Genomic DNA, 26,565 nt, shown 5'->3' on the forward strand with positions numbered 1-26,565 from the left:
GATTAGAATAGTAAATATCAGTAAGTCACACAGCTATTAAGTCAGGGAGCCGGGGTTTGAACCCAGAGGTTTGCCCCAGGCCCCACAGGCTGGCGCTGCTGTCCCCAGTCCTGAGACCTCACACAGAATGCCCACAGGTTCCTGGAAAGCACATGCTGCACAGCAGGGCTAGTCCAGAGGTGGTCAGCAGACCACTGTCATCAGTCAACCATGGTGGCATAAGTACAGAAATTGAGAAGGAGCACTTAGACACTTTTACAGAAATGCAACACTGTGGCATCGCAGCCCATGAACATTTTTCCAGTAACCAACTGTATTATATTTTACAAGGGGTGGGGGTGGGGACTTGCTCTTCACCCAGATAGTTTGAGAAGCACCGCTGTGAAGTGTAGTAAAAAAGTCATCTCACCACCCTTCTCTCTTTAAAGTAATTATGTATAGAGCAAAATCACACGATCCGCCTGCAGCCCTCTGATGATCCAGTGTCCCTGATGGGTAGTGAGTAGGGGGTGCACTCTGACGGTTGCCCTGCAACGCAGACACCACTCCAGGTCATCTCACTTGTGGCGACACTCATCATACCAGGGTCTGGTCAGGACCGGTGATGAGTAACTGACAGCCTCTCTTTGGCTTGGAAGGGCCAGTGATGAAATCTACGCTCTGTTCCAAGAAATCCTCTCTGGATGTAAACAGGATGTCGACTCATACCTCCACTGTAACATTTATCCCACTAGGTTTTGCTGATCTCTCCATGGGTCCATCTCCCTCAAGCAGCAGTGAACCCCTAGAACACAGAGATCTTGCCCCATTCAATTTTATATGCCCCGCGCAGAACGGGGACCTCGTGCACATTTGTTGAATTAGTTGATTGATTCATGGCTTCTCCCTTAGGTCCTCCTCCCTGAGGACATTACAAATGTGAAAAGTATTGGGTAATCTTAGGTTTGCAATCAAATGGCCTCAGTTGAGCCTGCAAATGTTCATTGCTAAAAGATTTTAATGGAAATATTGCATGCAACTTATGCAAGACCTAGCAGTAGGTAAAAGAGAATCTTATATTTTATCTCATTTCACAATAGACATATGAAAATAGGACTGCCAATCACAGTCCCAACAGGAAGCCTGCCAGGCAGTATTCCAACACTGGAGCTGCTCCCCGTGGCACTGAAGGGACCGAGGGCTGCCCTTTCCTTCCCCACCGCCTCCTCCCCACATCTGCACGGAGTCAGCGGGTTGGAGTGCACGCGCCATTTTTCTACCATATGTGGAGATCTAAGAAAGATGATTTAAAGTGTCTATTTTTACAGCTCCCACAAGTTCCTATTAAACAGGCCTTTAATAGCTGTCTGTAGCTTTACTTCCTAATTTGTAGATGCTTCCCCTGTCCCCTACCTCTTTCAAACTGAACAGATTTGCCAGGATTTTTTGTTCATTATGAAATAAGATGTTCTTTGTCTGGGCTCCAATTTGCACTGGACATCCAGGTTAACCCTGCTCTCCCCTACCCACTTTCACTCGACTTGGCCAAGTCCCTTTCCCTGAAATAGATTTCCCTTTTCCTGGCATGTGGTATGGGGGAGAGATCTAAATAAGACCCTTGGTCATCCTTTGCTTATTCCTTTTTAATTCTTTTTTAACTCAAAAAAAAAAAGCCAAATTTCACCATAATCTTTTAGATCTTCACAAATCTGAAATTTCAGAGTCTCCTCTGTGGCCTGCAGCTCTCTCCTCTGACAGTTCTTCTCAATATCAATTTACATTAGCATTCCCATGTCTAAAATTCAATTCTATCTCCATCATACTCCCCTCCCCCAAATTGGACTGATGTTACTCCAAAACCAGATGTGATTTTGACTAACCCCCCCCCCCCACAGACTTCAATTTAAAATTCAAGCTCAAGCTGGGGGACTGTTCAGGTCAGAAATGACCATGCATCCCCAAGAAGCAATAGCTAAGAACCCCCTTTATCCAATGTCTAATATCTGTGAGAATCCCTTAGAAGAGTAAGGTGCGCTGCATTTTAAGGTCCTACTACTTATAAATCTGAATGAAGTTTTAAGGAAAATTGGCTGAATTTAAGGAGATTTTCTTTTCTAAGAATGGAAATCTGCTAATAACTTAAAGCTATAATGAATATTACATTTTCAGAACTTCTAAAAATACTGATGTATATGCCTGACATATACATATACATATATAATTATATTATAAACATATATATTATTATATATGGCAGGCATAATTATCTTCATATTACACATGGGAAAACAAGCAGAAATGTGAAGACTTTTCAAATTCATAATAATAAGCTTAAGATAAACCTTTTGGCAGAACCGAGTTTTCTGACACCCACATTGGTATTCTCTCCACATACAGAATATGGACAAGTATCAAATGAATGCCTCTAAAGCTGCAAGACAACTTTGTATAGCGTCTCAATAGCCAATAACAATAAGCCAACCTCAATTACAGGGAAGACCTCCCAAAGCCAAGCGTGGAGGCCATTTTCAAACTCTTTTATTTCTGTTTTAGGGGTGATCATTTTTTTACTGTATTTTTTTCTCATTACCATTTAGTTAAACCCACCTTTTAAAGTCTTGAAGTGTTGAACGGCCATCCTTAAAACTGTGAGTTTGTCCAGTTTTCGTGCCATGGGCTTGCACTGTGGGACCATTGCAGACAGCTCTTCAATCAGGTTATTCATTCTGTCTCTCCTCCGCTTTTCAGTCTGGCTGTGAGCTTCTCTAAGAAGCAAGAAGAACCTCCTTAACATTTCCCATTCAGCAGACCCACGTGGCCCCAGAGGCACAAGCCGGAGCCCGTGGGGAGGCCATCAAGCACACCTGTTCGTCCCACCTTCGGCCCTGCAGTTGCTACCCAGGGAGAGGAGGGAGCTTTTCAGAACAGGAAGAGCACTTATAAGGTTCACAGCGTTTTCACTCCCACCCACATCCTTGCTCCTTCCTTACCCTACCTATTTCCTGAAACCTTCAAGAACTAAGACATTTGTCAGAGAGCCACAGAAGGTGGTATTTTTACATCCCTCCCGTCTTAGAGAAAGAGATGGGTGGCCTTCTATTCAATGCTTACTCCTCTGTGGCATTTGCTTAAACAATTATCTGCATCTTAACCTCATTCTCTTTTATAGCTCCTTCTCATGGGTCTACACATGTGCTCAAGTCTCTCTCCTCCAAAAAAGATCCTTTCCCTTGTTGTCGGGTTTTTTCCTTGCTACCCTCTTCCTATCAGCCAGCTTCCTAAAGGTACAGTCTCCACTCCGTCTTTCACTTCCCAGGCACTTCTCCATCTATTAAAAGTGAGCCTTTCACAATCCCCTCTCCACTAAGGATGAGGGAGGCTCATCCTTATCTTACGAAATCCCTCGAATTTGATGCTGTTTACATTCCTCATTCTTCACCTGGCTTCAGTGACCTCTCCTGCTCCTCCATCCTCCTTGCTTAGCTCAGTCCCCTCAGTCCCTTTACTGAGCTCTTCTGTCCTTAAACACCAGTGTCTCCCACGATTTTCTACTTGGCACAGCTCTTCCCTCACCCTATAGCTTCACGCTAAGAGAGCTCATTTCCTCAGACAGCCTCACAACTATTCATAAGCTACTTACTGTGAAATCCCTGTATTGAACCCAGCTCCTGACCTTTGGAACTAGAATATGCACCTTACTGATTCCCAAATACACTAAAACCTAAGAAATACCAAACTGAATGCATTCTCTGCATTTTGCCCCATTTTAATTCTCCTTCTTCCACTAGCTCTGATTCACTCTTCTTCCCATAGGATTTATCTTGGTTGGTGCACTAGACTCATTCTAGACTTTTCTTCTTCATCCTGAAATGCCCAATAAACACAAACTGCCATAGATTCTGGTTTTTAAAATATTTCTCAAATATGCTTTCTGCCCACTGTCTCTGTCACTTACAACAGCTCATTGCACTAACCCAAAAAGCCTTTTAAGTTCATGTTCCTTCTTCTGGTGTCCTCCTCTCCTAGTCTTTCTAACTACCACTTCCAGAATTATTGCTCTAAAACAAATCAGATCATCTAATCTCATCGCATAAAACTGCCAAAATGCACTTCCATTGCCCAAGAGGAATGGACAAACTCCCTAATGACACCCCAAATTTCTCCATCCGCTGGCTCATCCCCTCATCTCCAGGTTCACCTTTCCCTGTCCCCTCCCTACAGCCCCAAATGTCATACAGCAGCAGCGCCAAACAGCTGGCTGGTCCTCAAACACACCAGGTCGTCCCATACCTCCTCTATGTCTTGCTCTTTTCTAGGTCTAGGACGAGGAAAAATCCTGCTCCTTCTTCAAACTCCCGCTCGGGTATTCTTCTGGGAAGCTTCCATTGACTGCTGCGTGATTAATCACTTCCCTCTCTCAGCCACCTCAGCACCTTTTAGGCCACTACTATATTTCCTCAAAGCTAAGCCACCATCAGTTGTAAGATGCACTATTATTTCATGCATTACAAGGAGCAAAAAACGCTGCCAATTACCAGGAAAATGCCTCGGATGGCGGAGACGTTTTTCACGGGTGATAAAATGTAAGGCAAATGTATACCTTAGATTTCAAGAATTAGCTGTTTCACTCTTCACACTCGACTGGAAGCATATGTCTCCTACAACATGCAGGCCATGATAACTCCCTAACTTCTGGGTAAGAAGAGTTTAGGGGAGACAATCTGATGGGGAAGAAGGTAAGGAAGAGAACTACCTTGATATGTTTTTATAGTAACTTCTACATTTTCTTTCATGGAATCTATTTTTCTACACAGAAGTGGGGAGAGGCGCTGATGGGGACAGATGGAGCAAAACACCCCCCCATCCCAGCCACACACTCTTGGGCAATGCAACTCCTGGAACAAAATACATTGTACTTTTGGGTAAATTGGATGGAATTCACTTTACACATGTGTTTCCATACAATTTAGCTATCTACTCATACTTTGGCCTATTCATGACAAATTTTTAGATTATAACATTCTTCTAATCATAGAGTTTTAATTATCTCCTGGCTAGAATGATCACCTCCTCTTTCTACCAGTATCACCCATTTGAACAGACAGACACCTGGTCCCAGGAACGCGGGCAGAAGTATGGGCGCGCTCTCTGAGCCAGGGCATGGAGGGAGTTGGGAACAAGATGAGGGCGAGGCCACTGTACAGACCAATGAATGACAGAGGCTGGAAGCCGGGAGACTCAGAAGAAGGCGAGATAACCAGTTTTTGAATAAGGTACTTTACCTGGAGGTGCAACTGAAAAAAGATTTCCGGAGGATTTTATTAAGGAAAGGCATATTTGTCCAGAAGCTAGTTCTCTGCCTAGTTACCCGGGCTCTGCCTCCTCATTCTGTGCAGTGTTACTGCCACTTTGACTCACGTCAGCGTGTGGTAGAATCACATCAGTAAAATAGAGCTGGCCATGTTACCATGGAATTAAACATAATGTGTGATTTAAAAAGTAACCTTTTTCTTTTTTTCCCTAGAGTTAACGATTTAGGAGTTAACCCCAGGAACTATTCACTTACTGGGAAGGATCTGAATCACTTCCTTTTCGTTTTCGTGGGAACTCTGTCACGTGTGGGCTGAAGGAGCCAGTAGCTGTCGGTTTTGTCCATGGGCTCCTGTGATTGGTAACCATGGGAACAATGAACTGGTTGTCCTCTATCAACACTTTACCTAAGAGAGAACGAAGATAAAGCACAATAAGATATCTGATGTTAAACGTGAACCGTTACTTCATACAAATCCACAATACACATCTCACATGGCTTTTCCTATCTTAAAAATATAAACTAAATAACAGCATAACACAGAAAGAATAATTATGTACATTCAAGTATTAGTTAGAAATGTATTTGTTAGTTCATATTTTTAAGTGTATTTTACCAACCTAAATGTTAAAAAATGAACATTATAGAAAATATGGAAAATACAAAAAAAGTAGAAAGGGGAATATGAAATTTCACAAACCAATGTTACTGTTTAGAGATATTTCCTTTTAGAATCTTCCTCTACTTGTCACCATCGTGTATATTCTGCTTATTTATGCATCACTGTGATAACTTACAGTGTTTCTGCACATTCTTTGTAAATTCTTCTAATGGCTGCACAATGGACCATCATGTAGATGTGTCAGAGCTTCTCACCACTGATCTGTGGTTGGAATGTGAAGCTTTTAATCTACTGGTTATTTCTTTTGAACAGCATCCCAGAACTGACTTAAGGTCAAGGGACAAGAATATTTCAAATCTTGAATTAATAAATATGACAGTAAAATCCTTTTTGTCTAAAGTGGGGTTTATTACATGTTGTGTGGAATATAAAAATCAGAATCACTAAACTAAAAACCTATAGTCCAGATGTGAGCCTCTTTCTCCTATTAAAATGCATATAACAAGTTTAAACTCTTTTGTGCCTTGTAACTTGGATTGGAAACAGACAAGCAGTATTTACAAAGACAGTGCAATACATCTACAGTAGGGGAAGAGGTCTAACATATCTCTATCAGTAACCGAGAGACTGAGTATTCAGAAATAATGATACAGAAGATCTAATCCACACAATGAACAAGCCTGATGTAATAGAGACCACTATGCCCAGTAACTGCAAAAACACAGGGTTGTTTTAGAGTACCCATGAGGCATTTACAAATACTGACGACAGCCTACAGCCAAACCGCCTGGTACACGCCTGATCTTGTCTGGTCTCCAAAGATAAAAATTGACAGCATACTGGACCAAAAACTGAGTAAATCTCAACAATTTCAAAAGATTGATATCAGACGTAAAACATTTTCTGACTACAGTGTAATTATTAGATACCAGTTATAAAATGATAACCAGAAAAAACACCCTATATCTTAGGAAATCAAGGAATACACAAACAACTCATGGAACAAGAAAGAATTCAATGTAAAATTATGAAATATTTGGAATAAATAATAAAAATATCATACATGAAAATGTGTAGAGACCGTGAAAGCATTACTCAGAGAAAAATTTTAACCCTAAACTTTTTTTTAAAAAAGGTTGAAGTGTAATGAGCTAATTATTTAGAAATTAGAAGCAGATGAGTAAAATAAACCCAAAGAATTAGAAGGAAGTCATTAAAATAATACTAAAAATAAAAAGAACACAAACGAGTACAGATCAAAAACACTTAACATGTTCTTCCAAAGATAGGAAAATCTAATAACCCAATGGCAAGATTTTTCAAGGTAAAAAGTGGGCATAAACAAATAAAGATAGGACTAACTGTGGAGTCATAATTTTAGACACTCTAGACACTCAAAAGATAATAAAATCTCATGAACAACATCATTCTAAAGACTGGAAAGTAATGAAAAAATTCCCAGAGAATATTAACCAACAAAACAGAAGCAAAAAGAAATAAAACCCCAAATATTCCTATATTCTTTCTTACACAAACTATTTCAATGTATAGAAAAAGTAGGGAATACCTTGGCCCCAACTCTTTTTTTATGAGGCTTATGTAATTTTGATATTACAACCTGATGATAGTAGTAAAGAAAACCTATAGCCTACCTCATTCATAAAAAGAGACACAAAAAATGGCAAATATCACCAAAAAAAATCATAAATTATAAAAAGAATAAACCCATCATAACCAAGATAGTTTTATTCTAGAAGTGCAAGTCTGGTTTAATATTAGTAAATCAATGCATATAATTTACCACAGTAACAGACTGATGGAAAAATGACTATATCAACACAAAAATACTAATGAATAAATAATGAAAGCACTCTCTTTGCAATCAAAAATAAGAACACCTTTTATCACTACCCCCTTTGAATACTTTTTTAGAAGACCTGCCAGTGGAGTAAGGGATGGGGGGAAAAATAAGTGGTATAAGAACTAGAAAGAAAGAAAATATTTTATTTTTCTATTATTGAGAAATGATGATTGAGTATATAGGAAACCCAAATTACCAACAGATAAATTATTAAAATCAGAGAGTAGAGCAATTTGGCTGTATGTAAAATCAACATATATAAATCAATTGCCTTTCTATTCACCAGTAACAAACAGTAAAAAATGACATTTAAAAATACACAATTTATAAAAACCTCAAAAAACACCAAGTACCTAAAGAATAAATCTAATAAAAATGTATAAGATCTATAAGATCTTTATTGAGAAAGTTATAGAAATATTATTTTTTAAGTTTTATTTATTTTTAAATAGAGGGGGAGGAAGGAAGAAAAAGGAAGGAAGGAAGGAAAGGAAATAAATAAATAAATAATAAATAGGGAGAGAAACATTGATGTGCCAGGGAAACACTGACCAGTTGTCTCTTGCATGCCCCTAATGGGGGACCTGGCCTGAAACCCAGGCACGCGCCCAGACCAGGAATCAAACTGGCCACCTTTCAGTTTGTGAGATGACACCCCACCCACTGAGCCATACCAGTCAGAGCAAAAGTTATAAAAATTCATTTAAAACACTGACAAAGATCCAAATAAATGGAAAGATATGCCGTGCTTGTGGATTGGAGGCCTCAATATCCTACGGATGTCAATTCTCCTAAAATTCACATGCAATTCCTGTCAACACGAGCATTTCTTTTCTGGCGCAACTTCACGAACTGAATATAAAATGCTCATGGAAGTACAGTGGGTCAGGGAAAACATCGGGGGACTTGCCTAATCAGATATCGAGGCACTATAACACTACAGTAATTAGTATGGTGTGTGCCATACCCCGTGGGGATAAAGAGACAAGAAATGAGAGCCCAGACGTGTACATATGGACAGCTCCTAAATGCAAAAGGTGAAATTTCAGATCAATGTGAAGAAGCCAGTTTTTTAATAATGTTCTTGGGCCAACTGGTTTCTCTATGGACAAGAATAAAACCAGCTCCCCTACCTTATACTTAATATGAAGAACAACTCCTGTTGGATCGAAGACCTAAATGTAAAGGGTGAAAATACAACAGAGAAGATTCTAAAGGACAGAGAATATGTTTGTTATTGGTGTAGAGAGAACTTCCCAAAACATAAAAAGTTAAAGCAATAAAGGAAAATACTGATCAACTTTACCCCCTTAAAATTAAGCTAATATTGATCAAAAGGTACCATAAAAGAAGGAACTACAAGCCGTGTATTTGTTAAACACATGTACACAACGAAGGGCTAATATCTAGATCACATAAAGAATGCCTTTGCACTAGTGAGAACAACAACCCAACAGAAAACTGAACAAAAGATTTTAATGGGCACTTCTCAAAAGAAATTCCAAGCATCAGTACGCAAATGAAAATACAGTCAAACCTCTGTTCTCAAAAGTCTCGGTTCTTGAACATCTTGGTTCTCAAACAATCCAGTTCTCGACCAAGTTGTTCACAGGAAAAATGTCTCGGTTGTCTAACAAAACTTCAGGTCTCAATTCTCTACCCGACAATCCTTTCACGCTGATACCTGTATGATCAGTCATGCATCTCCAAGGTGACAAAAGATTTGGTTTTTGAACAAATCGCTTCTCAAATAGTTTTTCAAAATGAATTATGAATTAAGTTCGAGAACTGAGGTTCTACTGTATACCCAATCTCATTACCAATTCAGGAAAATCCAAACTAGAGTGCCACTATTATATGCCTATCTGATGGCCACAACTGAAGAGTGATGATACCCAACGTGAGGATGTGGAGGAATGGGAACGCACATGCTTTGCTGGTGGGATGTAAACTGCTACAACCACTATGGAAACCATTTTTACGTTACCTAAGAAAGCTAAACACGTACCAACAACATTTGTCAGCATTCCATTCCTAGGTACACAGAGAAACTCTTAATGTATATTAGGAGACACACATAAGAAATGCATTAATAACACTGCTTATAATTGAACAACAAAAATTAAAACCTGAGAACACTGGAAATTTCCATCAACAGATGAATAAATTGTTTATTCACTGAAAGGAACACTATTAGCAATAAAAGTGAATGAAGTACTAACATACTCACTCACATGGATGAATCTCAACATAATGCTGGACAATAAAAGTGACAGCCAAAGGCAAAGTGTGTTTTAAAAAATTTTTTAAGTTCAATTGGTAAAATTAATCAATATGTTTTTTTTTTACCAATATCTACAGAAATTGCCACACTATACAGAAAAGCAAGGGAACAGTGAACACAAAAGTCAAAATTCTTTTTGGGAAAAGAAAGGAGATGTGAGCAGTGAGGAACAAACAGAGAATTATAAGGAATTCTTGTTCTATTTCTTAGTCTAGCTGTGAGTTGACAGATAATTGTTTTGTTTTTATTCCTTAAACTACACACAAATTTTTTACAATCCTCTGTAAGAATAATAGGTCTCATAATAATAATTTTGCCAATGATTGTTGGCCACTTGGGAATTAAGTTTCTATTTATGGTATTCTAAAACTTCTAAATGGGACCTATTTATTATCACCAAATTCCACATGAGATGAATTATAGCAGAAGCTCCTAGACTTCATTCTATCTAATAGACTTTGAATGGTAGAACTCCACATACACACGCAAAAGGGAATTTCTTATCAATAGCAAATCAATAGGAAGAATTCACTAACACGGAGCCACAGCATACACTGGTATATGTAATACCTTACCCCTCCCACACCTCCAACACCCATTCATGCAAGGATGCTCTCAGCTACAGAAGTTCAAAACAAAAATGAAGATTTTTTTTGCCTCTCATTTTAAGGGGCATGATCTCCACATGTTTAATGCTACTTCCTTATTAACCTTTAAAATAAGAAATGGACTATCCATTTCTTATGCAGGGAGAATAATAATCTTCTTGTCACAAAATCAAAACCTGAAGCTCCAAGGGTCTTTCTGTTCCCTAACGGGTGGAGTACTGCCCGTAATTAGCTTTGTTCCGTCAATTCTGGCTCTGTCAGCACGAGTGTATTCAAAACAGAGGGCTTTCTGTAAACAAAAGGGAAATATGGGTTAGTGGGGCTAATTAGTTCTGGATGAAAGGATCTGTTCTTTGGAAACAATCCAACCTTCATGGAGTGGATTTTTATTTGTTAGAAGGTGACTCAATTTAAAGAGTAGATTTCTCTTTTTTTGAGGTTTAATTGGTACGTTATATTAGTTAAAGGTGTGTAAAGATTTAATTTTTTTTTTTAATTTTCCAATTTACTTTCAGCCTCCATATATACTTATTGAGAAGATAAGACCCTGTGTTAGAAATTGAAATTTAGCTCTGCTTTTATATAAGTCATTTTGGAGGTTATAGTTTCATATTTTTATATTGTCTTTCCTCACCAAATTGGATCACTTTCCCAATGACAATGCAATACATTGTTATTTAACCCCCAGTAAAATAATGCAGAATTTAGATTGTACAAGGATACTGTGACTGTCTTTTTACAAAGTCTGTGGTTTTATTTAAAATGAGATTGGCATCAAATCTCGCTCCACTGGGTGTGCATCTCCCTGGTGATGGTAATCAACCTAACGATATTTTAAAGATCTACCATTTGGTATCGAGTCCTCAAGGATGGAAATAAAATGTGGGAAATAGCAGCTGCTTGGCGGCCACCCAGAGGGGAAACCAAGGAGCCACTTGCTTTAGGTTTGTAATTACAAAGGGGTTCAAATTTAGAATTTGACATTATGTCTCAAAGAGAATATACAGAGACATACGCATGCGCACACACTTGCATAGACATGCAAGTGCAGGATGGAAAGTACATATTTTTCAAACAACTTAAAAACTTTTTCTCCCATTACCTACTTTCATTGCCAGTATGGAGATATATCTTAAAATTTATATAAAATTTAAATTAGCCTTCAAGCAACTTTTTGTTAAACACAATTTGTTCAACATAAACATTTAAGTTACTTCCTTAAAATATGAAAGTGGCCTTTGCTTCTTAACTCCTGACAGCCCATGCCCAGAAAACCCTTTAGTCTGGTCTCCCCCATAAACCGTTGTGGTTTTTTGGACAAGTTATTTAACATATCCAAGACTGTTTCTTCACGATGGAAGTAATTCCCTGCAAACCCCATTTGTTTGTGTTGGGAATCAAATAATGTATTTGAAATTTGTTTGAAAAGTTTAGTAATGCGGAGTAACCAGTCCAGCAAAAAACAGTCCATTGTGATGAGCCATTGTAGCCGCTTAAGACACTGAGTTAAATGCCATTGCGTTTTTTGAATTGAAAAGAGTTAAACTTTTGAATTTTGAAATAATTTCAGACCTGTGAAAGTAATGCAAAGAATTCCCATATACCCTTCAATCAGATTTCCCAAATGCTAACATCTTACTTAACCCCAATTATGATTATCAAGCCCAGGAAATTAATGCTCATGTACAGGGTGGGCAAAGCCGGGTTTACAGTTGTAAGTACACGAAACCCAGAGTTTATTCTTGTATCATTATTTATTAATTATTGTATTATTTTTCATACAAACAACTGTAAACCTACCTTTGCCCCACCCTGTACTATCAGTACCTAACTTAGAGACCTTGTTCAAATTTTTCCAACTGTTCCCTAATGTGCTTTTGCTGGTCCAGGATCCTATCCAGGATCACACGATACATTTAGTGTCTGTTATGTGCCTGCAGCTTCCATTAAACTGTAACAATTTCTCAGCTTTCCTTTGTCTTTGGGATTTTCGAAGGGTGCTGGGCAGTTGTTGTATAGAACGGCCCCCGTCTAAGTCTGTCAGACTTGATTAAGTCCCTCATGATTAAATTCAGGTTAAGTATGTTTGTCAAGAATGCCGCAGAAGTGATGCTGTGTCCTTCTTGCCTTCATTTGTATTGTCCCCGGTACGTTTTATCGCCTCATTAAGATCCTGCTCTTCAGAACTCCAAACGGTGCTCAGCTCATGGAATCCACAGGAGAGGCAGCGGGAAGATTCATGAGCTCCTCGGTAAGGCTGTGACCTCAAATGTCAGAAAGCTTTGAGGGCCATGGTATCTCTTCAGCCCCAAATCCTGGCCCAGTGCCGGACACACGGTATGTGTTTAGGGTAATTGAAAGAAGAGTTACACTTCATTTCATTGCCCTGGAGATTCAAAAGAGAATCTGAAAAAGGTGTGAAATTGAAACTTGCAGATTCGCCTCCCTGGGCTGCTGGGAGGGTGAAGTTCCCACAGGAAAGAACACGCAATTCCCTTCTGTACCTATTTCACAACCAGTAGACCTACTTCCCACCATCACTGCTGCGGAAAACAGGCACCGCGCGTGCGGGAGCTGGCAGTCTGAATTAGCTTTCCAGAGTGACGAGCAGTAACTGGTCACAGGTTTGTGCTAACGCCTTACAGTGGAAACCAAATACGTTTCTTACCACTCACGCATTACTGTAACATGTTGTGTCACATAACAGATGGAAATGAAGGACTACTTGGCACTTTCAAGAAAAATACCTTCTATAGATAGTATTATACACAAAGTATAAAAAGGATTTGCTCAGCAGAGATGAAAAATGTTGTTATTTCACAGTATTTATTAAGATCCTAATCTAGGTAGAGGACATATTTTAAAAGGTTACAATTTAGTACTTGTTCTCAAGAAGCTTATACTCCTGTATTGTTTATGCACAGGTAGGCGCATAGACATATAAACCAAACTCAGAATGAACTTAAACCTAAATGGAGGTAACGAGTTTATGCTGTAAGAGCACAGAGGAAAGGGCACTTAATGCTGTTTTGGGAGAGAGAATAACACTTATGAGCTTTTTTTTTTTTTTGGATGAGAATTTCAGACTAAGAGACTGCTGCGAACAGGAGTTAAAACAAATGCACTCAGTAAAATCCTATGCCAACATTAAAAAATGAGGTCTAGTTGTAAAATCAATGAATACATATCAGTCAGGTGTTAGAAAATGCATCTTCTGCTAAAGAATCTGATCTGTGAAAACAGACTTTTTCCAAAAAACTTTTACCCTCTCATATATATGTAATACACAACTCCTCAAACTTCGTTTGATAACCATAATATCCCACACTTTTCTCCTAAATACTTCTCTCTCCCAAACCAAACCATTCGATTCTTCCAAACTTTACCCATCCAATGCCTTGTCACTACCTGGTCACTCTATTTGGCTCCACTGATAAGTGAAAAATTCCTTTGCTGTGCAGTGTGATTGGAATACAACACCCAGGAGTTGTCTAGTCCACAGAGAGGAGAGCAGAACTTCTACTGATAATGTTTTGATTATAATTTCATTATCTATAAGACTATATTAGCTTTTGTTTCATACATTGGGCCTTTACACTGTTGATTCATTCATTTATGTAATTTTAGAACAGTAACTGACGTTAGAGATGGTCTCATATAACTCCCTCTTTTTCCAAGACAGAAACAGAGTTCAACAGTTAATTATGTTTTTACCCTTTATCATAAAGCCTGACATTGATGGAGGAGGGATGACTGTTCCGGCCTCCGGCCTCCCAAATATGGCCCTTCTCAAGTAACCCAAGCCCGTCTTGTCTATAGGCTGTTGTTGTTAAGCTATATCTTCACCATTTGATATATCTGCATTATTTTTATACTTAGCTGCTGGCCCTTTTTTGCTGTTAAGTTGAATCTTCTTCCATATCATCCTATCAGCATTTTCTTGCATTCACATTATACCTAACAGACTGACTAAGCCTCCTCGAAATATGCCATCTGCAGAAATGACCAGCGCAACATTTACATTTTCAAACCAAATGGCTGGCTGGCATGTTGAACAAAAAAAGCCAAAGTGAGAACAGCAGGGAGTTTACTCATTGTGACCAAATAATGTGTAGGCAAAGTGAGAGCCCAAGTAAGAGTTACAGAGGAAAGCAAAAAGTGGACAGAAGGGGTGAGACAGGAATGGTTAGAATGGACTCAAACAGCACACAGGAAATCTGAACCGGTTTGGGCTGGAGAAGGTAGTAAGACTGTGGACAAGGCAATGGTGTCAGAGAGCCTCAGGGATTAAATTGTTCTTGCTGCAGCCTGACTATGGGGCATCATGGTTTAAAACCAGCCAGAAGGGATCTGGTTACCTGTATGACACATTCTTCCTGCAAAGTAAGGAGGGGCCAGGTATTTCCCAGGCCTGCTCAGTGCAAAGCCATATATATCTCAGAATATGTACGAGGTGAGATGAGGATTTGCTTGCATAGTTCCAACCGGACTACATACTAACGATGGCCTTAAAATGAGGAGGTGCCCAGATCTCTTGTACAGTCTCTGTTAAGGCTCTCCACATCTGCTCGTGGGGGCATAGTGTTCGGGGTGGGACACAACCCAATGGTATGGGTGTCAATGGGAGAAGCTAGGCACAGAGAGACAGGAAGTTTATGACCTCAGAACCTTAGAGTGAACACAAACACCAGTTCTCCAGTTCTCCCAGCACAGCTAGGTAGAAAGGACGTGGTAGGAAAAGAACCAGTCTATTCCCTCAGTGGGATAGTCGCCTGGTGAGTGAAACTTGTCGGCTGTGGTCCTGTAATGCCCCGCACCTCATTGCAGAGGTACATACTCTTCAAGCTACTACGAAGCGGACGCTGTGCCACAGGGGCTGGGAATTCGATGGTGACAAAGAGACTGCTCCTTCATGGAACTTAACATCGAATAGATCCCCCTGTGGATCCTGGAGTTCTACCAGGGATGGACCAAAGGCCCGTGTGCTGCTGGCAGCGCTGTGAAATGGAGGGGAAATGGTTTCATTCACACATATCCGTGAATAAAACCTAGTACATGATACTGAGGTGTTAAACTGTGGCCCACTCACTGCCTGGGTGACCGTCAGTGCTAAAGACGATATTCCTGTAGACTACAGCAGTTCCTCAGTTCATCCATGTGTTCTCACGTTACTTCTCATCTGATGAAGCAGGAGAGGGGGAGATTTGCTTGGTTGATTTCTTATTTCTTATTGATTCAAATATAATTAAGTATTGCCTTTTAAGGATAATATCTGTTTGGATCTGGGGAAAAATAGTTTTGCTCTTTAAAATAAAAATTCCTATAATATACTTGGAGAAAATTCTAAAAAGAGATCTGGTTTTTATCGATGCCCCTGGAGAAGGTAACCCTTCCACTAGAAATTAAGAAGCAAGGGGGTGGGGGCAACTCTTGGGGGAGAGAGTTTTAGAATTGCTCTGATTCAATGAGGAAAGCCATAAACATAATGTGTCTAAATTTTAGTAAGACATGTTTTCAAAGTTGGAGAGTAGTGAGTCATTTTAAGCTTCTATTATAGCCTTGAGGAAAAAATGAAGAAGGAAGAGAAGAGATTTTAGGCAGGGATACCAGTTAGGAAGCCAACTGCCACAGCAAACCAGAATGATCAGGATGGACAGGGACGACAATGGGGGCTAAGTCACTACTGTGGATGAGACCGAGCCACGGCTGCTGGGGCCCAGCCCCCACTGCCACCACCTCCACCAATAAAATAATCTTTTACCGCATCCTTACATGCCATGCAGTGTACCCTTTGCACACCTCACTTTAGACAGTCCTCACAACAATCCAAAGGCGGTGCTTTAGCATATGAGGAAACGGGCTCAGAGAAATGCAGTAACTTGCCATGATGGTCTTTTTGCTGAGCTCAGCTACAGTCCTCAGTTCCTCAATCAAATGCTAATCTGAGTATTTTGTAGATGTGATTAAAGTCCACAATCAGTTGACCTTAATGAGGTAGCCTGGGTGGGCCTGAGTTAATCAGTTAAAAGGCCTTAAGAGCAGGGCAGAGGCTTCCCTGAAGAACAAACTCTGACCTGGCTGGTGTGGCTCAGTGGATTGAGCACCAGTCTGAGACCTGAAAGGTCACTGGTTCAATACCCAGTCAGGGTACATGCCTGGGTTGTGGGCCAGGTCCCCAGTTGAGGGGTGTATGAGGCAACTAGTGGATGTTTCTCTCCCTCCTTTTCTCCCTCCCTTCCCGTCTCTCTAAAAATAAATAAATAAATAAAATGTAAAACTCCATCAATGCACGGCTGAAGACTGAAAGCATAAAATCTCTGGAGGCCAGTCTGCCTGGGTTCAAACCCTGGTTCTGCTACTTACTATGCAACCTTTACCTTGGGCGTCCTTAAATTCTCTGTCTCACTTTCCTCACCTGAAATGTGAAATAATGTAGTACCTACCTGATAGAGTCGCTGAGGATTAAACACCTAGCTCACAGTAAATACTCAGGGAAGGTTAGGATTAGAAACTAGTTAGCAGAACCAAAGGGTGAGAACGGTCCACGCTGAGCTTGTGCAATGGGGCAGAGGGGAGACGGAAACACCCATGATGACTACAAGGAAGTCAGAGTCATGGGAAGGTAGTGGTGACGCAGAACGCGATCAGGGTGACGGAAGAACTGAAGAATGCCTCCCTGGCCACAGCTATTCCACTGGAAGGCCAACCACCTAATCCAGGCATTGCAACCTAATCCAGGGATGGGCAGGAGCAAGACACAGCAGTTCATCCAAATTTCAGTTCCACAATGAAACAGAAAAGTCCCTAACTTGTTTTGGGCCTGATTGATCCTCATTCACAAAAAGAATGCAGGGTTTAGCATTTTCAACATCAGCAGGTTTTTCCAAAAGGCACAAAAATGCATTTAGATTTGGATGGTCTCCACCCACATCTTGTTACACAAGGGACAATACAATTCTTGCCGGTTATGAGTAAATGAGTACATGGAAGCCACGATGTAGGCAAATACCATGATTAACATTAGTCAGGCATGACTGGATATGACAAATTTGACACAGAACCTATAAAGATACAATGGTTTCTAACACCTAAGGTACCAGCAAAATGAGACACCTCTTTTTAACTTTGAGGAAAAAAATTCATCAGCAATCAGAAAAATGTGTGTATCTTTTCACTGAACAGCAATTATGCTGGATAGAAGACCCTTTAAAAAGTGGGGGAGGGCGGGGACACGCGGACACTGCACAGGCAAAGGTCAAAGTTCTAGAAATAGAAACACAATACGAGTTTTGAAAGTAATCAAACCCAAAGTGACTTTAATACTATCCAGGCATAACATGCTATAGTTAACAATAATGATCAGAATCTAAAGCTGCTTTTAGACTCTTCCTGACAAATAGCTAATAAAAAATTATTTCTAAACCTCTTGATAAGTAATTTGGTGTCGAGGCCTTTTCAAATGTGAGGTGTGAATTTTACCGTCCCTCTAAGGTCAAGCTGCTTTCCTTATAACCACATGTCCTGAACTAGGTAGCTATAACTATTATTTAAAAAAAAAAACCCTGATAAGCCACAAGTGCTTTGCTGAACTCAAGTTCGAAGCTGAAGAAAAGGAGAACTGTCCTCAAGAAGCCACTAGCACCAGGATGCATGGAAAACTGGGTTTGGTCTCTCTTTTCTAGGTCAGTGTTGTTGCCTGGGTGACTCATTGCAGAAGAGATGGCCTAGCTAGAAATCAATAGTATCTGTCTCCATGGTAGTGTAAGCACAGCCTGCCTCTGGGTACCACGTAACCTGAAGAAGAAATCCAATTCTCCAACTGGGCAGCCGATAAGAGAAGTAAAAGTAGAGCTGGAGATTGTGTTCAATATTCCAGTCAACCTTGTCTCTAATCTTTGGCAAAACAATCATTAATCTTCACAATCTTATACTCATTAAACAGCTGTTGATATCTACTCTATAAAGTATTCAATTTCAATTCTATTGTATACAGATCTATCCTTTAAAAATCTGTATTTCTGTAAACTACACATGGCTTTCGGCCTATCTAGGCTTAACTATCATTTTATATTCTCCTCTTCCAAGAAAAAAAAAAAAGATGAAGAGGTGTCTTGATGGGTATGAAGCTTCTGCTTCTAAGTAACTTCTAAGCCGGAGATTCTCTGTATTGGAATCCAAATAAGAAGGGCACCTTCTGATGTTGCCACACACAGGTGTATCCATGGTGTTCTTTTCACGTTAGGGCACTGGATGCCTTTTGGTTAATGCACCATCACTAGGCGTTGGTACTGGAAGTCAAGGCTGAAAGTGTTTTTCAGCTTTGTCCCACAGAGCTGCAGGTGAGGGTCTGGGAGCACACCCGGGGCGCATGTCCACCTGGAGGTTGTTACACCAGTGACAAGGAGAGAGGAACAACATAGGTCATTATGTTGAATAGGTGTTGGAAGTCCAGGTACTCACTCCCCAACAGGCTGGAATGGGAAGAAATGACATAGTACTTGTGGTGCTTGTCAGAAGGAAGAGAGTGAAATGGATTTAAAGATAGATATAAGCAGCGACTTTTTCAGGGAAGAAAAGAGGATGAAAGAGAGAAGGCATTGGCCCACACTGACTTGAAGGGTAGGCTAAGATTTAATAGCCAATCACCTGGCAGGAACCAGGACCTCTGCTTTTTTTTCTTTCTGATCAGAAATAAACCACAACTAGCCTTTGAAGCTAAAGCAAAAGCTTTGTTGGTGACCAAAGACCAAAAAAGAAGATGCCTGTATCTTTCCTCTCAGAGGCAGACGAACCCCCTGCCTGTAACTCAGGCTGCCGCTCGGCTGCCGCATCACAGAGGTAGGTCCAGTCGAACCTCCTCAACGCTGACAGTGCAGCTCCGGCGGCTGATTCTTCCTTTTCCACTCTTGCGGTCCAGAGTCAAAACAAGGCTTACGTCAGTTCTCCCGGGCACAACACTGATGATTTTCCATGTCCATGCCCAATCTCTGCCCTGAAAGACCCCCTCTTCGCTGCCTCCCCAAGCAGATTGGCTATCCATCCACCAATGCTGAAGTCGGCACCTTCTCTGAAAGCCTTCCCTGAGTCGCTCTCTCGCTGGGAAGGCTCTGAGCAGATCACTCCCATAAGTTAAACTAAGTCTAGTTTTGAGACTAGACTAAACTAGAACTACGTTCTATCTTGTAATACAAACACTTTGGCTGCTTTTCACCTAGCCTAATGCATTTTATAAGCTCTTTAACCCTTTTGTTGCTTTATCCATTTCTCCATCTCTGTTTGCCTAGTACAGTAATAAGGAGGCATTTAATGGATAATGTATGAATGAACCAGCCCCGCCCACACCTCAAACCAACCATCAGTCATTTAAAATCAACAAACCTTTTTTAGGCACTTAATAGATGCAAGGAGTTGGGAGATTGTAAAGATGCATGAGAACACAGGGAAATGTACAACGCAAGGAAATGTGCAAGGCAAGGGTGGAGGCTACCCTTGCCTCCACCCTTAGAGAAACCTACCTAAATAACTGGTGGCAAGCAAGCACAGGTGTTATATATAATTCACACACACACACACACACACACACACACGCACGAGTGTGAAAATGGGTGGGGAGAACCATTTCCACGGTGGAGAGAAATTCTGGGAAACTTTCACAGATGGGGGGAAAAATCATTCGCTGAAGATCAGATTTCACTAAATGCTTTGTAATCATCTCATTTAATTCCCACTTAACCCTCCAAGTTAGGTATTTTTTATCCCCATTTTGTAGATAAGGAAATTGGGGCTCAGAGAAGATAAATAATTTGACCAAGGTCATATACCTAGTGAATAATCAAACTGGCAATCACTCTCCCAGTGGTCTGCTCCCAAAGCTCAGGCCGATGTTCCCACACCAGATCTCCTCCTCCCCCTCCCTGGGCAGATAAAAACAGTGAGGACACCTGAGCTCAGCCCTCCCAACTACAGCAGATTCTGTGGGCCTGTCTGGAGGGAGAGCAGGAGCATTCCAGGTGTAGCCAACAGCCTGGAGTTGGGAAAGTTTAAACCAAGTGGGGAAGGGCAAGTGGCCATATTTTACACAACTGAGTACTGGCCACATGAAGTGGAGAGGTTTTGGAAGAGAGAGCCAGTGAGTGATTTTCCACTTTCCCTGTGATATGCTTGGGACATATGGTAAAGTGCATTTCTTACCTACTTAAAAAATGACTATAAGTAAAACATTTTGAAGGTATTTGAAATTATTGTTTTATGACAATAATTTTGACCCTCAATTACAAATATCCAATAATGCAAACTATGTTGGTGGAAGGCTGTCTCTCTCTACATTTCCCATTCCTCCAGCCTCCTTCAATTTTCTCTCTGTGTAAACATGCTTTCTGGAGATTTAAACCATAAGATTAAAGACCAGAGAAAACTAAATACCATTGACTCAGATCAATGACAAATGTCCTATCATGCCAACTGACACTTAAGTATTTTTAAATGAGAATTTCAATATTATATAACTGGACTGATTTAAATATTTTAAGAAGTTTAATAATATTTCAAGTTTAAAAATTGGGGGTGAGGCGTGGTGCCAGGTGAGCACTGGTGATATCGGGGGACACTTTGTAAAGTGTGTGATTATCTAACCACTGTGCTGCACACCTGCAAGTAATACAAAATACTGAATGTAAGCTGTAATTGAGAAAAAAGTCGAGGGAGGGATAACCAAAATATTATAACCTAAAGTGAGATAAATAGGAATGTGTCGGGGACCAGTAAATGTGACCTGACCCAAATAAGAGAAGACAAAAGGGTGGGTGGGGCATGCATAGCTAAGTGCTTCATAAATTATCAATAAATACCCAGAAATGCTAGTTGCTACTACAGAAAAAACCTTTCACCTGTGGTCCCGGCTGCACTAAGAGTTTTTGTTTTGTTTTGTTTTGTTTTTATTTATTTATTCATTTTTAGAAAGAAGGGAAGGAAGGGAGAAAGAGGGAGAGAAACATGAATGTGCGGTTGCCTCTTGCACACCCCTCGCCAGGGACCTGGCCCACAACCCAGGCATGTGCCCTGACTGGGAATCAAACCCTTTGGTTCACAGGCTGGCACTCAGTCCACTGAGCCACACCAGCTGGGCTGTAATAACAATTTAAATTGTACATTCTTCTAAGTTCTCAAAGCCTCCAACCACTGGGAAGGAGGGCTGCTCTGGCCAAGGCAAGGGGTACAGAAGGGCTGGGATTTTTAGGGGAGCCACACCAGCTGTCAGACTTACAAGCACCGGGACATGAAATCACTGCCTCCCAGATGTCTCATGTACCCTTGTCTCCTGCAGGGCACCTACCTGGCTCACTGAGTCCCTGATAATGCTGATGACAGAGCAGATGCTGACTAATGACCCAGATCCTGGAGGTCTTCAACTAAATGGAACAGCTGAAATGAGGGCTACTGAAACTAAATGTTATTACCTGATTTATGATTTCCTGCACATGACGTAAACAAGGGAGCAATTGCGAAAGGACGCTATAATCACTGTTCACAGCACAGAAAGGGATCTTGCTTTTTAGAACCAGGGAGTCTTTGCACAAGGGAAAAAGTAAAGTGCAATCACTGTACTAACTATACTAATATTCCAGCTCACCCTGCATGTATTTAAACATTCAATTTGAATTTTTTCATGGGGTCAAACTTTGATGGGGGGAGGGCAGTCCCTCCTTCTCTCACCTCTGCCCCCTCAACTCCCCCCCCAACCCCTCCCTTTCCCCCAGTGCTCCTTGTCTTCTGCTCTCACTTTCCGACCCCTCCCTTCTACCCTCTCCCTCTCCCTTATCTCTTCCCTCTCCATTCTCTCTGACTCTTCACTCCTTTCTCCTCATCTACTACCCCCACTCTCTCCTCCTCTCTCTTTACTCCACACTTTTCTCCTCAACCCTTCTTCTCCCCTTCTCTCTTTTCCTCTCTCTTTCTGCGCCCTGAAACATGTGAAAAGCAATTTTAATCCACCCTGGTTTATCTTGAGTAATACAGTCCTGGCCTCAACTTTGCCTAAGGATCCAGGCCAGGAACAGTAGCTTATGCAAAGCTGACTGGAACACGACTTTTAATTCCTGAGTCACATAAGTGAATTTAAGCCACAATAATGCCAGAATGACACCTCAAAAGGGCTGAGTCTGAAAACATCCCAAGTGAGAACATGGGATGGGAAGGGAAGGATAGAAAGATGCCCCACAGGTGCGTCAACCCAAGACCATCTCAGTCTGGAAAATGTGCTGCTCCGCCAAGACTGCCCTCGCCAGAACTCCAAGGGTTCTGGAGTCATTTACCAGGAGGATGCCCAGTCAGCTGACTTAATCTTGGAGTTTACCATAAGCCTGTCAGAAAAGGTGAGCAGGCAATTGTTAGGCACCAGCTGATTTTGGATGGCCAACCTTAAAAGCCAGCAGAGTGACCATCCTACGGAAGTGGTTTTTTTCCCCCAATGCCAGTTGTTGTTGTTTTTTTTTATTTTGATGAGAGCCTTAATGTCAAATTGCCTAGGGAAAAAGGAATCTGCAAGGACTTTGTGTAAGAACATGATCCTGGATTCTGATAACAGAGACCTGTTCTTTTTTGTTTTGTTTTTTTCTTCCTCTCCAGGGATGGGGGAATTTGCAACATTTGCTCACCCTCTTTCGACAAAGGGTGTGTGGGAGTGAGCACTGGCACTACTCCCTGAGACAGGACAGAAAGGAAGGCAGCATAGGCAGAAGCCATAGACTGGGACTCTAGGTTTGGGCCAGCCCCGGCTGTCTCATCTCATCTGGGAAAGGGAGATACTGTCACCTACATCGCGGGGCTGTTAAGAGACTAAGGAAGGTATCCCTTATGGCATGCCTGGTACGTTATAGGACCCCCAATAAATGCTGGCCCTCCCAGCCCACATTGAAACTTTGCTACTTTTACCTAAGAAGAATTAATTTTGATCACTCCCAAGCTCATATTTGGTATTCAGATAAACAGCAACCAATTACTTGTCCAAAAACTTCTCTAAGTCCATAAACTTACCTGGTGAAAGCCACTTTTTGAATTAGTGGGTGCATTTTCACATTTCTTATTTTCAATAAAGCCCAAATAGTTTTTCAATTTAGTTAAACTTGTGTGGGACACTTTTGTAATGGACTAGATAAGATTCATTAATTTCAAAAAGCACATGGGAGCTGTAAATATATGTTAAGCTATATTAAGCTAATGTCTATGGAGCACTATTTTCCAAATATTGGGCTATTTTACATATAAGCATTGTATTTGTATTTGAATGCATTTATATCTAATTTAAACCTAACAATTCTGTAAGACAGATACTATAATTATCCCCATGTTACAGATGAAGAAACTAAGGTGAAGGGTAAATACCCCTGGTGACTGTAAAGGGCCAAGAACAGAGAGGGAGCCCCAGCTAACACCACACAAACTGCGTTCTCCTTTCAAAACAGTGCTGACTCACACCTTTATATCATTCAGAAAGACTTCAAATACTCAAATGAAAGCATTTGGGCAATCTCTCCATGTTCCAAATTCCCAACTGAATTAGATTTTCAAAAACACCTCTTCTCCTTGCTGTATTTTAGAGAAGAATCTAAACTCATTAGCATAGTCCACAAGGAAAATGGAGATTTAACCAACTGCTTCCCTGAAGTTTTCTGTGCCAGTTCTCCCTAGTTATTCCTGTGTTTTTCTCCTGCCTCCCGTTTGTCTCAGTAACAGATACTTTATGATCACCCCCTATTTGTGAATAGTCCCGCGAAAGAGACTGGACAACGCTGCCAGTAAATAACTAGGGAGAGGAAAAACACATAGCAACGCTTCCAACTCGGTTCATGAAAACCCCACAAAAGTACCTATAAAACAAAACAAACTAATTCCACTGAAGGCTTTCCTAAAGCTGTAATGGTAACAGACAAGAGCCTCCGCTCCCTGACGTGGGGCCATGTGGGAAACCTGCTGAACCTGCTCGCACGCGCTCATCTGCCCACTTGCGCGCCCCCAAAAGGAGCAGTTTTGTAAGCGGGAGAATGGAAGTGAGTATTTCCAGTTCAGTGTGAATGGGCTCGCAGAATCCAAGCTCCTTCGATGGCTAATGACAACTGGTTTATAGAAAAGACGAAATGTAACAAGTCCACGCAACAGCCCCTGCTGACAGGAGGTGGGCACCCCCGCAGTCTGCGGGTAGCAGCTGCTCACGGTCCCAGGGCAGACGGTCCCTCGCTAACTCACCCTCGCGGAAATGTCCAACCGGGTTGGGGACCAACCAAAAGCCCGCGACGATCGCTGGCGTCACTCCCCAGGTCCCGCTCCTGGGAGGACACACGGGGCACCGAGCCGCACCTGTGCCCCAGGGGACGACCTTGGCACCAGAGTAGACAGGAGGCAGTGCGTGGCCAGAGGAGAGCTCCCTGCCGCGCGTGCCCACCTGGTGGCGCCCGTCTGGCTGCTCAGCCCCCAACCGGGCTGGGACGCCCCCTGCGCCTCCGACACCGCGCCCCTACCTAGGGACGCCGGTGTGCAACCTCACCTCTCGCCGCATCCTCCTCTCCCGCCGCCATCGCAGGAGCCGCTGGGCTGGCCCAACAGCCCCAGTGTTGGCAGCATGGAGCGCCGCAGCCCACCCTGCGCCGGAGCAGGTGGCGACCTGGAGCGCGGGCTCCGGCACTCGCGGTGTTCCTCCAAGTGCCGCGGCAGCCGCCACCGCAGCCCTGGGCACCAGGCAAGCCCTGACTCACCGCCTCGCTCTGGTGGGGGCTACAGAGCCTGCGGACTGACACTCGCCCGCTTGCGGGTCTGGGCGCACGGGGCTCTAGCTGGAGAAAGAGACCGGCGCGGGGCGGAGTCACCGCGGGCACCGCCCTGCCGACCCCGGGGCTGGAGGCAAAGTGCGGCAGGGCGGGTGAGGTAGCACCTTGAGTCATTCTGGAAACCGGCCTATTTAAAACAGGTCTCCACGATCACTTTAAGATTCATCCTCTGAGTGTCCCCAAGGTTCGGAGTTGCTTCCCTTGGGGAAAATGGCACAGGATGAATGGAGATCGTTGCGTGAGGAGGAGGGGATAGCGGAGTGGGGGGGGTGGGGGGGCAGGGGGTGAGCTGTCTCTGGCTCTTTGCTGCCTAGGGAAGAAGGGCTTAACTGCAGAGATGAGGCTGTAATGACCGAGGAAGCTGTTTGTGATTCCGAAACGGTTGGGTAGATTCAGAAGCAAGGTCCTCTGGGGATCCCTCTGACAGCCCTTCATCCTATGCGGAAAATGCTGGTTCGCTTCTTGCCCACTGGTGCCTAAACGGGTTCCTTGGTTACAGTTTGCCTAGTAGAAGTAATGGAGAAAAGAAAGGAACAGCAGAGAAAACATAAAGCTTTGCTTCAACCAGCCTAAGTCTACTAATTATCTTACCCGTACACTTTTTTATAGCATCTTAACTGGATGCTTTTGTGTCCTGAGGGCTACTCAGAGGCTCAGCCTGGGCGAGCGGGTTGGAAGCATGTTCCCGGGCAGAAGTAGGCAGTACGGGAGAGAACTGTTGCAGTCTTAACCGGGGACTGGGATCACATGCTGCTGGGGGTGGAAGAAGTGCTAAAACTGTGCCGCCTTTAATGAAACACACTGACACACCCTAATGAAAACCACTCTTGAAACATCTCCATCCTAGCTCTGATTTTGAGCTCTGCCTGAAATCCACCTATACCGACTTCTGCTGGCAGCTTAGAAAGAAAAACTGCAAAGAGCCTGGCAAATAGTCTTAACATCTGGTCTAGGGTTCCTTGCACATATTCAAACCTTGGCTTTTCAGACAAGTGTACCCTGTTTTGAGATGCTTCTTCCAAGAAGGGGAGGTTACTCTTAGACCTGGGCATAGAGTAAATGACACCTTAATGGTGAAGCA

The 26,565-nt window shown here is 42.1% G+C and overlaps 1 protein-coding gene across 1 annotated transcript in view; it reads right to left on the reverse strand.

Annotated features, from left to right (window-relative positions):
• The window catches only part of BMAL2 (basic helix-loop-helix ARNT like 2), a 52,362-nt gene extending 26,891 nt beyond the window's left edge, over positions 1-25,471 (reverse strand). The window contains exons 1-3 of the mRNA XM_045184190.2: positions 25,205-25,471; positions 5,546-5,696; positions 2,587-2,744 (exon numbers count right to left, since the gene is read on the reverse strand). Of these exons, the coding sequence (XP_045040125.2) occupies positions 2,587-2,744; positions 5,546-5,696; positions 25,205-25,235 (340 nt within the window). The 5' untranslated portion in view covers positions 25,236-25,471. The remainder of the gene's footprint in view (positions 1-2,586; positions 2,745-5,545; positions 5,697-25,204) is intronic.
• Between the last annotated feature and the right edge of the window lie 1,094 nt (positions 25,472-26,565).

The sequence above is a fragment of the Desmodus rotundus genome, chromosome 3 (genome assembly GCF_022682495.2).
Source record: "Desmodus rotundus isolate HL8 chromosome 3, HLdesRot8A.1, whole genome shotgun sequence".
Lineage (NCBI taxonomy): Eukaryota > Metazoa > Chordata > Mammalia > Chiroptera > Phyllostomidae > Desmodus > Desmodus rotundus.